Below are 14,298 nucleotides of genomic sequence, written 5' to 3'. Positions count from 1 at the left end.
TTTAATCGCTATCCGATCGAAAACCCATTACGCCAGGATAAATTGTCGTTGGCACGTCAGGAAAATGTAACTCATTCGGAATGGCCTGTCTCAAATAAGAATAGAATCATGTTCTTAATGCTAATAATCCACTGCATCGATATACTTTTCACCCGTGAAAAACGATGGTAAGAGTTCCGCCCGTACCCCCCACCCCCTCAACAATATATGACCAGCAATAGCTGCTGTTCCTGTATTCACCCTCGGGAATCGAAGGGGTGTCCAGATAGGTTGAGGTCAGCATAACAGCATCGCCATTTGTAAGCTATATTCCACACAACTGATCAATACTGAAGAAAAGTACAATGTACCTGTACTGTCATACAGAGTAAATGGAGCCAATGTCCCCTAGGATTTGTATGAAAATTTCTTTCTCGGCACTACAGTGATACATATATTCGGCTAGATGTTGGAGCAAAGTAGTGTCGCTGAGTGTGTGTTGTCGGTAGTTGCCTTTTGATGCACCACCACTGGTTTTCGATCAGGATTTTGCAGGCACCGGGGGTAGGATTTGGTACTAAATACAAATAATCATTACTGGAAATGGCAGATTATGTGCAAATCATTTGCGCGCATATACTATAATGCGTACACTTACCTGAAAAGTTCTCTGATTGGTTCACTGTAATATGGTTATAACCCAGGTCAGACAGTCCGTTGTAAGCCTTCCAACAGTCTGTAACTATATGAGTACCCCCCACCACTTTCATACAAATAATATCAAGTAATGTCCATCGGTCACACGTCTCTACAGGAACAAGAAAGAACTGTCTAGTCTCCCTACAAATATCATCCAAACCCACTGACCCTCTACCATCCTACCTCTATGATACTTACGTTTCCCAAATTTAATTTCGTCAGTTTCCACCGTCAAGCCAGCCCCACTAATTTTGTTCAAACCATTCTTTTCAACCATCGCAGAGCATACCTCTCTACAACACATGAAATAGTCCGATACTGTTTCTCTTGAGGTTTCTAGGGATTTCCATCCCCATCACCATAAATACTTGTTTCTCTGATTGTGTCTGCATATAACATTTTATGAGCAAAGCAGTAAGTAAGCAAAACACTTTTTCTCAGTGACAAATTCGACCTAGAAAACCACGTACCACACTGTGATGGAACTTGATTTTGGTTGCTTTTTTCACATACTTTGCGGTTACACTAGAAACGAGAGTTGGGGACCTTACCCTTGTGATTAATTGCATAAGTGCGAATTAGTACTTGCTGACAATTAGGAAAAGTTTGCCTGTACCGCTGGCAAAAAGAAACAGTGCTCTTGGTCCTACCTAAATGGGAAATTAGAAAGAAAAGATTCGTGTTTAGCATTGTCCAGAATGTGTAACAAGGCGAGGTGTTGTACGAGGTGCTGGGGAGACGTTACGAAGGGGTGTGGGGTGAGACACTGCATCAACAGGTGAAGGTTTGGGAGAGCGTGGAGGAGAGACAGATTAGAAGGCGTCTGCAGGAGTTAGGTGCAGGGTTTTTTGATTCACTTAAGGCGGCGGCTTGTTTCAGATGGTTTAGTGAACTAATGAACTTTAATGATGTATTAAGGGCGTGCTTGAACGGGAGGAGACGACGTACTAGGACTTGCAGCAGGTATGGGAGCAGTGTATTACTGCTGGTGTTAATATTTTGAGTAAGTGAAAAAGATACACCTGTACTGGACACTGAACAACTGCCTGGCTGACTGTCACTCGTTCGTCGCTCAGTTGATGGGTCACTAACGCTTTATGAACCCAGTGAGTCCTTGTTCAAGTCGTCAATTGCTCTCTGACCTGGGTCGATGTCACCATCTGAAAAGGGAGGAAAAGATCCAGAAGTGGGTCAGGTGAAGAAGAGGGCTCACGATCTCGTATTACGTTAGGGGGAATGTCTGAACTAGAGGATGACAACAGGGCTTCTAAATTTTTACTTTCTCTTACACTGGGAATGTGTACCACACTCAATTGGCCAGGGTCTCACATGCAAACGATGACAATGTGTATGTTTTATTGAAAAAGCATTAAATCATGGGACGTCATTACATACAAGCAACTTGTACCAAAATCATCGTATGCACGGGAAAAGCACACCAGGTGATCTCTCATTCAAATTTCGCACACACCAACAGAGTACGACATCACAATTCCTTTACTACGATCAGTTGTTATGCCAGTATAACCTCCATATGTCAACACTGTAACAGAAAAAAAAAATGGAGGGGTACGAGGTTTGATCTCATGAACTCACCATCCTCATCTCAGACGGAGGACTCTCGACCAGACGACCCGGGCTCGGTTCCCAGAAGCGATGTCATTTCTTTCACACTTAGTTAGATTCTTAGATAAAATTGTTAGTTATGTTATTCACTTGAATCCTTACACCACTAACATTAGATGTATGAAAGTAGTATGTTAATTCACAGGATGTGATTTTTTTTATTCTTGTTATTCTTTTTCACTGCCCCTCCCCCCACTTTTTGAATATTGCCCCCAAACTTCTAAACCCCCATTAAATGCTTTCCCTCCGCCCCCCCCCCCCAAAATATTATTCCAGCGCCCTTTTTAAAATATTACCTAGGGGAATAAATCCCTGGGAGAGCATTTCTTACTGCAAAAAGAAGGGGAAGTGGGGGGTGTTTACGGGTGGAACTCTTTCCAGAATGACAAAAATCTTCTCTACATCTGCCATATTTTGGGAGAAATAAGCAATTTATGGAACCATGTGGTTAAGCAAGTTCTGGATCACCAGAAAATAGGGATCATCTCAAAACTTATACATGACAATTTTATGAGTGAGTGAGTGAGTTTAGTTTTACGCCGCACTCAGCAATATTACAGCTATATGGCGGCGGTCTGTAAATAATCGAGTCTGGACCAGACAATCCAGTGATCAACAACATGAGCATTGATCTGTGCAATTGGGAACCGATGACACGCGTCAACCAAGTCAGCGAGTCTGACCACCCGATCCCGTTAGTCGCCTCTTATGACAAGCTGAGTCGCCTTTTATGGCAAGCATGGGTTGCTGAAGACCTATTCTACCCCGGGACCTTCACGGGTCGACAATTTTATGGATAGCAACTTGTTGGGTTTATTTTCACGACGTTTCGGGGTTTATCGTCGTGAAAATAAACCCAAGAAGTTGCTATCTATAAAATTGTCATGTATTACTATGCCAACTTCTAAATGCCTTTGAAGAATCATCTCAAAACTGTCGACCACCGAAAAATGTTAATTACTGTTGAAATAAAGTAATTAGTATCACAATGTTACTTCGCTTCCCTTTATTTAAAATATATACTCACTCTAAGGTCTGTCTTAGATGTCTGTCAAGGTAGATGCATAAAACGTTTTGGTCTTCATTTCACCAAAACATAAGTTGCGGTACAGAACAGTCTGCGAGGTAGAGGGTTATGAATGATGGAAATAGCCAAGTTGACAATGCTTTTGGGTTGAAATTATCTTTTTACCTAGTCACATTTTTCTTTTTTTTTAATAACTTGATGCATTTGTGTAAGGTATGACTCTTTACAATTGCCAAGCAGTCTTGCAGGGCCATTCAGGCAAATTCTTGATGTAGGTGGCAGTGTGTTTGCTGAACCAGCTGGAGAACTTGTTCCAAGTTTCTCCCCTTGGCCTGCACCAACACGGAAGGGAGGAGGTGTGGTCATACTATGTCATTATGTTATTTACCCGGTTACTTATGCCAGAGGCGGAATCAGTGAGGCTAGAGGAGACACTATCTATTTTGTTTCATTTTTAGACATATGAAGATACAAATAGTTCAAATACATTGGTATTAATCATGTTAATTGATTATGTTCGTTAGCTTTACTTTCAGTAACTGATGATGTGATGTTAAAAATCTTCATATTGACTGAATAAAGCATTAAAGCCTCTGAAAAAATGGATTATTTTGTCTCAATAGTTGCACTTTACAAGTTAAAGTCGCATGTAAAAGTCATGACAAGATATTATATATCGATATTGAAGAGATCAGTACCTTAAACCACATAGTATAAACCCCAAGAGAATTTTTTCAGCTCACATTGGTACCTGGAATTATGATTCTGGAATGTCTTGTTATGAGCATCAAAAGTTAGACCTATCTTTCAAGCGAATGCTGTTATCAAATGCAGTGTTTGTTGTTTAGTTTATTTGTCTGTTATTTATGAATATTGTTAATGCATCTATTCAATAGATGTTTGACACAGACCCCTGTTACCCCAAACGATCATCAATAACCAAACACTGACTTTTTTTGTCACGTGATCTGGAATAGAAGGTGATGGTGATAGATTACCTCCCGGACAAAGTCACAAAGAACTAGCAGATTCCTTCAACTCATTCTTCATCTCAAAGATTGATACCATTCGAAAAGGACTTTTAGTCAAGGACGTTGATAGGTGTTTCAGTGAACCTCACTTCACAGGTGATCCATTAATGCAGTTTGCACCTTTCAGTCCAAAGGACATTGAATCAATTATCCGCTCTTCAAAGCCAACCACCTGCAACTCTGACCCCATACCAACGAAACCTCTGTTTCAGTATCTTGACCTGCTTCTGCCAAGCATTACCAAAATTGTCAACTCAAGTTTGGTGAGCAGTGTATTTCCTAACATATCTAAACATGCTGTAGTAAACCCTTTGCTGAAAAAAACAGATCTTGACCCTCAGAATCTTCAGAACTTTCGACCTGTCTCAAATTTATCCTTCGTTTCCAAGATAATCGAGAAGGCTGTACATGTGAGGCTTAAAGACCATCTCTCCAAACATCTTCTGTTGGATGAATTCCAATCGGCGTATCGGCAATACTATAGTACAGAGACTGCACTACTGCAGGTGACAAATGAGCTCTGTTGTGCTGTCGACGACAGTAGGATTGCTGCTCTAGTGTTGTTGGACCTGTCTGCGGCCTTCGACACAATTGACCACCATAGACTCCTGTCTAGGCTTAAAAAAACAGTACGGACTTGAAGGCCATGCCCTTCAATGGGTATCATCTTATCTGTCCGACCGACAGCAATCTGTTGTCACTGGTAGTGAGAGATCTAAAGGCGCTGCAATCACATGTGGTGTGCCACAGGGGTCAGTCCTTGGTCCGGTCCTGTTTGTATTGTATACTGGATATGTCGGAATGATTACTAAAAGCCACACAGTTTCTCACCACACCTATGCTGATGACACTCAGCTCCTGAAAGCCTTCCATCTGTCAGATCTCTCCACATCTCTTCACTGCTTAGCTAAATGTACACAGGACATCAAGTGCTGGATGACTACAAATATGCTTAAACTCAATGACACTAAAACAGAAGCAGTTCTCGTTGGTACAAAGCAACAACTCAACAAAGTCAAAACCGATTTCCTCAAAGTTGCAGATGCAGACATCAAGTTCTCTGATGTTGTTACGGACTTGGGTGTCTACATTGACTCTTCTTTGACTCTGGATTCTCATGTTAATCATTTGAGCAGGATCTGCTACTTTCACCTGAAATCCATTGGTAACATCCGGCAATACCTAACAACTGCTGCAACTGAAGCCCTTGTTCGAGCTCTTGTTACATCAAGGCTTGATTACTGCAATAGCATCCTTTCAGGCCTCAGTTCTACACTCCTCGAGAAACTTCAAAAGATACAAAACACTTCTGCCCGCATCATCAGCAAGACTTCTAAACGTTCCCGTATAACACCTGTGCTGCAAGATTTGCATTGGCTACCAGTTAAGGCCAGAACTGACTTCAAGATCCTCTGTTTGATATAAAAGTGCCTCCATGGATTGGCTCCCTCCTACCTGTCTGAACTGCTACATCCGTTTGTCCCCGCATGCAACTTGTGCTCAAACACTCAAGATCTACTGGTCATCCCACCCTACAAACTGAAAGCCTTTGGCTACCGGTCATTCTCGTACTCTGCAGCTGTGCTTTGGAACTCTCTCCCTTGGGCCATTAAAAGCTCGAACACGATTGACATTTTTAAGTCCAGACTTAAAACTCACTTTTTCACAGCATACTACTAATTATTTCAGCTGTAAATATTCCATTGTATATATTTTGTAGCGCTTTGAGCATGCCTTAGGGTGTGGAACAGGCGCATTATAAGTATGCATTTATTATTATTATCAATACCCTGAAATGATTCATAACTGCCGTAATGGTGGAGCGTTTCTTTTGCAATATTTCTCAAGTCAGTCAGAACTGAATCAATTTCATATTTTAGTCTGAGTAACATGAAACATTGCTCCGACAGAAATTGTCCATAGGAACTTCAGATATATTTTTTGCGGCAGTGCATGCAGTTGGTGTTTCGTTAGTGATCTGGAACTGCCTTATGCATTGTACTTGCGGATATTGCCTGAAAGAATAATACAAACAGTTTGTATCGTATGAATGCTTGTTGAAGAGACTGACCCTCTAACGTCTGCATCTGTCAACTGCTTGATCCATCAGATGTGTAACCACTCTTGAGCTGAATTAAAACAAGGTCGTCCGTTATGACACAATGGAGGGGACCGTCTCAAAACTCACATGATTTTAGAAAGTCGATTCATTTCGGCCTACCTTTAGAATACAGCACCACAAACTTTGAAACATGTCATATTACTCTTTTATGTAATTGTAGGTGATTTTGTTCAAGAGCATGTTCTCAAAATATATATATAAAACAATGCCCAATGATGCCAGCATAGCAACAAGGTCATCAGTGAGTGCGTACAAGCTCCTATCACCTATGTTTCATCCCTACCAGCTATGTCATTGCAGAAGCTCAACAATGTTGCGAGTTTGCAGTAGTTGTTCACTGGCAGATGTGCAATTTTTCACAAGCACCAAGTTTAAAATATTTTTTTGACAAATACGCTCATATTTATTTGTATTAGGAGGTGCTGAGGTGTTATATTTTGTGTATTTTCATATTTTGTATTTTTTAAATGTAGGAAGAATGCATTACACTAGTCACATTCTGCCATATTCATTTATTTGCAGTTACTTGGTCAATTTAAGTTATCTAAATATATTTTATATTCCGATTTCAAACATAATTATTTGGACCAAATGAACTATAAATGTAAACTAAAATACATATGTATCTTTTTCATTCAGTGATTTGCATCATGACACAGAAAAGGATTTTATTAGTATGTATTTTTCGAAGCAGTAAGAATGCATTCTATTTGTTTGAATCATTTCAAGGGTTTAGGGTTTAGGGGTTGAAGGGTTAGGGTTTTGTGTTTGGGTAAAGGACCTAATCCAATATAGTACCCAGCTAACACGTGACATTCCCACAACGTTATGTTTACGTCAGGGTTGGTTACGTCGGGTAATGACGTAACTAAGACGTTATTAGAACGTCCTAGGATAACGTCATATCACAACCTTGCCACAACGTTACACATTACGTTCTCGCTACGTCCTTGCAACGTCCTTTACATACTTGGAGTAACGTACTCGGAACGTTGTGAGGACGTTCGTTTCATATATTTTGTTTACTTGACCTATTAGAAGATGTTTGTATTTGCAGTTGACCATCTAATTAGTTATCAAGACAATATTGAATCTAGAACAGATTTTGAATAAATTTGTTTTGTTTGCTTTGTTAAATGCGTTCAACTGAAGCAAATATATAACTTCACGTTTGAAGGTTATGTGAATGTCATTTACAGACATTGTCACAACGTTACACTTTACGTAACCAGGATGTCCTAACAGCGTGTATTTCAGACCAAGGTGCAACGCTCGTATAACCTTGTGAGGACGTTCTGTCCACGGCATTTTCCAGCACTGACCCGTTGAAAAATCGTTGCATCTTATTCTCCTCATCCCGGAGCTTACTTGATGGAATATCATATTTAACATAGTCGAAACATGTGATATTACCATATAGATCTACCTCTTCAGTATATAGTGAAGTTTATTCATAGTATTTACCTTATTTTTGTTTCATACAATTTATTAGTATATTATACACTTACTGCTGTGCTCTTGACTGCACTCATTTCAGGGAAGTTATGAAACATGTTTCCTTCTAGATCTTTTAACCCACAAGATCCAAATTGAGGCACATTGCACATGACTTCTTTATGTGATGTCATTGCCTGTGCAAGTACTTTCCCGCTCGCTGACATCACACTTCTCGCGCGGCTGCCACTCCTACGTGTACAGGGTTCTGTGTCTGTTCCTCACTTTTAAAACGGGCTCATCGCCATAACAGTGAGTATTTTGTTTTTTGTTTTGTTTAGATTAGTGAATTATATGTATTAATTCAGTACGTACTCATTAAAAATAATGAAACTGACTCTTGATTAGATCAATTTACTTGTCCTACTTTTTACACAAATCCAAAATTCACAGCGTCATTTGATATATGTTTTGAACTGTAAAAATCGGCTAATTACTCAGAGTTCTGAATTTCTAAATAGCATATTAATGATCACTGACATCAGTTTTGCATGAAATCACCAATGATAATTCTGAAACTTTGCCAATGAACCTAGAATTGGCTGGGATGTTTTCGAAAATACATGCTAACACTAAGTGCGTTTAAAATTTCTGCCATTTTGGATACTGAGTAGTGTTTACATACCATATCGTACGTGGATTCAGGGTAAGCGATTTTATTCTTTGAGAGTTTCTGTTTGTTTGAATAATAGTTACATAAATATTGTCATATTGAGTGTAGTATACGACATTTGAAACCGTTACTTGTTACACAAGTGTTATTAAAAGTAGGCATAACTGTCGCATGCTCCAAGGCTGTATGGAGGGCTAGGCCCATGGATGAAATTCTATCCTTCAAAGAGGCAAGTCAAGATAAGAGGACATTTCTGCCTTGTGAAATACCATTCCCCTCCCTCTCCCTGCCCACGTGGTTATCTTTTCTCATACGTTTCTCTTGCCACAGTTGTCCGAAAATTTACTAGGGTTATGATATGATGAAGGTTGATAGATGAATATATTATCACTAACACTGAAATATTGATATTTATTAGGGAAATAATCTATTGACGGTAAAGACATTTCACTGCTTACACTATTATAACAAAACAGGCTAAATATGTACATAGGGTGCACATCCATTGTAGCATTAACCCCCTGGATGCCACAGGGACACATATGTCATTCCTCTTGAATCTTCTCTTGAAGTCCAATAAAATTCTAAATATATCACGCACACAAATGTACTTCACAGTTGTGAATTCTGTGGGAAATTTCCTGTTTCTTGATACCGTGCACTATTGCTTTACCTCTCATTGTAAATGCTGCTTTTCATGATTCGTTATTTGCTGTATGTTTTGAAATGCGAAATTTGGATAATTACTGGGAGTATTGAATTTCAAAAATAACATATCACTAATATCAAGTTTTCATGAAACCAGTAATGATAATTCTGAAACGTTGCTGCTGAACCCAGAATCAGTTGTGATGTTTTCGAAAACACACTTACACGAACGCCAAAATCCGCTTTCCGCCATATTGGATAGTGTTTACAAAATCACGTTTCGCTAAGGTCGGTATTGAGACGCCTATTTCATCATGCATATTCCATTGTCAGCTGCGACAAATGCATCTTTGATTTCCCCATATATCTTAGAATCAAATTACAAATGGGCTTTGTCACCAATACCAAGGGTCTGGATAAAACGAAATGAAAGATATTGGGCATGAAAATGAATGCTGAGCTCAAAAGGCTATGCTTGTTTGAAATGAAAACAAAGAAAAATTCCGATTTTACACCACGTAACATTTTCGGAAATTTTCAGACATCTAGCTGTCTAATCATTGCTTACAATGGCTCAATACACTTTGAATATTCAGGGGAAGAGTATCGTAGCAGGAAATAGCAAATTAAAAATAGATATGATACAATCATTTGATAATTCATAAAAAAAACTGTCATGTCACTGCAGCGTGACACCATGACTGACGCAAAATCATGCAGAACGACAGCGGTAATTATGGGTATTTGTGACTTCTTCCATCATTTACAGTGTAAACGATAAAAACACGTAACAGTACACAGATAGTCAGAATAATTCTGATTACTTACATCTCACTTTCATGTACAAAACATCCCTAAATCAAGGAAAGAGTGCTCGCATGTCAGCGAGGCTGCTATTTTTAAAGAAATCGGCCCTCGATAGTGATGTCACACGTAAACATTGTTGCACATCTTAGGCAATTTCTTGGAGGTGAAGCTGAGTTGAACAAGAGTTAACACAATGGCCATATAATTCCGACTGCACTTTCCACATTGTGATTTATATTTTTCGTTCAGATACTTTTTCATGAAACTAATTTCAGTATCTTCATGTATCCTTGTTTATCATCATATCATATGTGGATATAGGGTATGCATTTTCATTCATTGACAGCTTTTGATTGTTTGAATATTTACACAGGAAATTGACTCAGTAAGTGTACTATAGGATCTATCACAGTTTAAGCCTCTACACAACTGTTGGAGGATCACACGTAGCCATTACTGCAACATGTGCTTTAGTTCCTGTGATGTACAATAGTCAATATGCTGGGACAAATATTGCAGTGTCATATGAACAGACTAATAAACAGCGATTTAATTCAAACTTATAAGTAAAACTGATAATATTAAGGAAAATGACTTGTACATCTTGTGCTTTTGAATAATATCAGGTCTTAACCTAAACTATTCTTTTTTCAGATGCACGCTGCCGCTGTGTAAGATGAGGAAGTGCAAGTCTAGAATGTATTATACTGGAATAAATGGTTCAATGTAAACAAAAGAAGCATCTCTGTTATTTGTTACCAGGGCTTAAAGTAGACAGTTTCGAAAAATCCAAACTACACATATATAATTGCCAAAATAAGTTTTCGAACTGTTGAACACTTGACCTTTTTTCAGCATTCGTAATTTAAATCTAACAAAAACAACGGAAACTATGACTTTTAGCCCTGGATATTGTTATGATCATGGTGACAACAACCCAGAAATCTAACACAAATATTTTATCCTCAGACTACTGTACGTTCTGAGTATGTATATACCCAAAAACCTACAAATAACGTTGTTACAACGTTATGTTTATGACGTCACAAGGATGTTATTTTTGGGTCGTATGAATGTAGAAAATAGCGTTGTGAGGACGTGTTTTCGAATCCACAAACAAGACATAAGGGGACGTTATATGCTGACGTTCTGGGAAGGTAGACGTAACGTTGTTAGCTCGGTAGGTAGATGTTTTGGGTGTAATGCATTTGCGTAGCATTTGTTCTCCTTGTTACATTTTTAATACTATTTTCACTCAACAAGAGTTAAATACATAATGCAATGTTTTAATGTAGAAATTTTGGGCTAAAATAGAAATCGGCCTGCAACTTGTAATGAAGTCACTTTCACTACAACATATGTTCAGTAATGATTTGCAGTCTAACTCACTCTCATGCCGTCACTAGACATGCCCATGTCTCACTCATTCCTTAGCGTGATCCATATAATCCTTACAGTGTTCCCTACAACACTTTTCTGTCATGAAAGCACCCTGTGATTTTTATACAGGCAAGTCATTCATGCATGTACCATGAAATTGATCTTGACGTTGACGTTTTCAGTTCTAGCCATATCAACTCATTCCACACCAGACGGTATCTTGTAAATTACGGAATAGGATGAGTGTGCCAAATGGTATCATGGCCATTTGGCAACCATCAATAGGTTAAAATCATGAGATGCCAAGAAAATCATGAGACATCGTGAAATACCTTCTGGAGATAGATACATCCACTACACTACATCAGTAGAAGTTTCCCCATTTGTGAGCCATTCTCAAGAAGGGTGAACTTCTCTTCCACCTCAGTGACAATCTTAAAAGTATCAATTAGGAAAGTACTTCAATAATAAATGCCAAGTTTTGTGTTTCTTTTGTCATTTTTACGCTTTGATAGCAGATAATACAAATGTCAGTTTTGAAAAATAACAAAATTATGTATGGCCATTTTGACTTTTTTGTGTGGCCATTTTGACTTTTAGGTATGGCCGTTTTGACTAGGGGTTGTGGCCATTCTCACTTTTTTGTGTGGCCATTTTGACTAGAGTCTGACTAGTCAGCTAACTTTTAACATGTACAGGACAACCCCAGTCATCATATCAACTGGTCAAAGTACACAATACTAGCAGCCAACCAACCTGATTTCACCAAATGAAAATAAAATTAAATGAAGCCATCCACATCAAACGACACCGCCCCCAGATCAATAGAGATCAAGGTTACTTCATCTCCTGTGCATATGATGAACTCATCAACCAATCCTAACTGGTCTTAGTTACCTGTATATACATGTCTGTACCCCCTACTGGCGCCTAGATGTAATCCTTTGTTATTCCTTCATTCTGGCTTCCACATGTAATCCCTTGTTACCACCTTATAATGGTTTCTACATGCCCCTTGTCATCACATTGTATATCGCAATTAATGTCTTTGGTGTTAGTTAAGTAAGTACTACATATATTAGTCTGTTTTCTACCTTACTCATACCAGCTTGACAACGATACAAGAATCTATATCAAAACATCGCATCATCTGAATAAACAAGTTGTTAATCCATAAAGCTTGTCCTGATATTACTGCAGTAGTTCCAAATCATGAATGGTCAATTTCTCAAATTACTTCTTCGAGCCTCTCCAACCTCCTACCACTCCTCCCTGAAGGCACGCATGCATGCACATTTAATTGTATAACCATTTAATGTATATTTTTAGTTATTTCTGATACTTCTTTTATTTGTCAGAGTCCATACTATATGTATTGCCTGTCACATGTTCAAAATGACCTAATGATTTTTGCTTTTGTTTAGATGAATGGGACAGCTTCTCCATTGTTGGACGGAGTGAATGCTATTCATGTTGCCACTGTACTAGAGGACTGTGTGGATCAGCTGGCTGTCCTTGGACGTATTATGCCAGCATCTTATGAATTCAGACCTGATGTTAAGGAAGTAAGTACAAATAAAGGTGAAGGATTTTGATAATAGCAGGTCCAGCAGGCACATGAACATTTGATAGACATGTAAATGATGTCTACCTTCAACCTTGAAATGACGTGAAATTGTAGTTTAAAGTGGAACTCTAGAAGAAGTTAAAGCATAAAAGTTGTTTAATCCTGTTGTTGTTGTTTAATTTGTTTAGTTGTTTAATGTTGTAATCAAACCCATTTGACAGGAGAAGGCGAGGTCTGCATATTTATCATGCTTTTCCTGACTCTTGCCAATCACATTGCTGTCAAAAGGGACAGAAAATTCAATGATATAAATAATTTCATTGGTTTTATCAAAAAGGACAAGATCAGGTTTGCTGGCTAGAATTCGTCTCAGACTGTCAATTGGCCTATTCCAGAGGAGTTTAAAAGCATCATTTTCCAGGACGCCCTGGACGTGTTCAGGGTCGTACCATGGATGGACCTCAGGGTCAAAGCCACAGGCATGGCGGAGACGATAATGAAAGTAGCAAGCCATGCCATCATGTCTTTTAAGATATGCTGTCTGTGCCAAGGAAGTTCATCCACTGACAAGGTGTTGGACAGTCTCTGTAAATTCATTGCACAGTCGACATTTCATGTTGACATTTTGGTTAAGAATCACATTTTGGCGATTGCGAGTGGGAAGTGCCTGGTCCTGAGCAGCAAAAAGGAAGCCCTCAGTTTCACATCTGAGACCAGCTGACTTCATCCAGGCGAAGGAGTCGGTTGGATTGCTGTTCTGTTCCACATACTGCATATACACACGATGCAGTGGCTTCTCAGACAGCCTCTTCACAAAGGACTGACTCTGGGCAGACTTGGTGAAGGACTTCACCTGGTTTACTCGCATCACTGTACCGTCCAGCAGTACATCACCATCAACAAAATCAACTTCAGATTTCAGATTGTGTCCAACAACCTTGGCAGGTTTAAAATAGCTGTGGAATTCCTTGCTTTCATCATGAGTCTTGATGTGTATCACCAGAGGATCATCCAATAAATAAATATGTGCAAAAGTACACAATAGAATTCTGTCATGAAGAGCCTCCACATTGATCAAATCCCGACCTCCCGAATTGATTGGCATATATAAACGATTAAGAGAGGAACGAGGGTGGTGTGCTCTGTTATCTGACATGATCCTTCTGCTCAGGCGGTCATGATGTGGATGTCTTGTTTTGTCCAATCAACTACTCCAAAGGAAGTTTGATCTTATTTCGAGCATTTAGCTCTGAACTCCAGATTTTCTTCAAACGAGATTTATACTCGGCCCGAAGTTTATCTTGA

General features: G+C 39.0%; 2 protein-coding genes across 2 annotated transcripts in view; both read left to right on the top strand.

Moving 5' to 3' along the window:
* Positions 1-14,298, top strand: part of LOC137281525 (dynein regulatory complex protein 9-like) — an 83,879-nt gene that overhangs the window by 1,398 nt on the left and 68,183 nt on the right. The window contains exon 2 of the mRNA XM_067812805.1: positions 12,851-12,991. Within this exon, the coding sequence (XP_067668906.1) occupies positions 12,851-12,991 (141 nt within the window). The remainder of the gene's footprint in view (positions 1-12,850; positions 12,992-14,298) is intronic.
* On the top strand, positions 5,164-5,787 carry LOC137280915 (uncharacterized). The gene has a single exon (XM_067812101.1). The coding sequence runs from the start codon at positions 5,164-5,166 to the stop codon at positions 5,785-5,787; it is 624 nt and encodes a 207-aa protein (XP_067668202.1).

This window comes from Haliotis asinina, chromosome 4, assembly GCF_037392515.1.
Source record: "Haliotis asinina isolate JCU_RB_2024 chromosome 4, JCU_Hal_asi_v2, whole genome shotgun sequence".
Classification (NCBI taxonomy): Eukaryota; Metazoa; Mollusca; class Gastropoda; order Lepetellida; family Haliotidae; genus Haliotis; species Haliotis asinina.
This window is presented reverse-complemented; position numbering and strand designations above follow the sequence as displayed.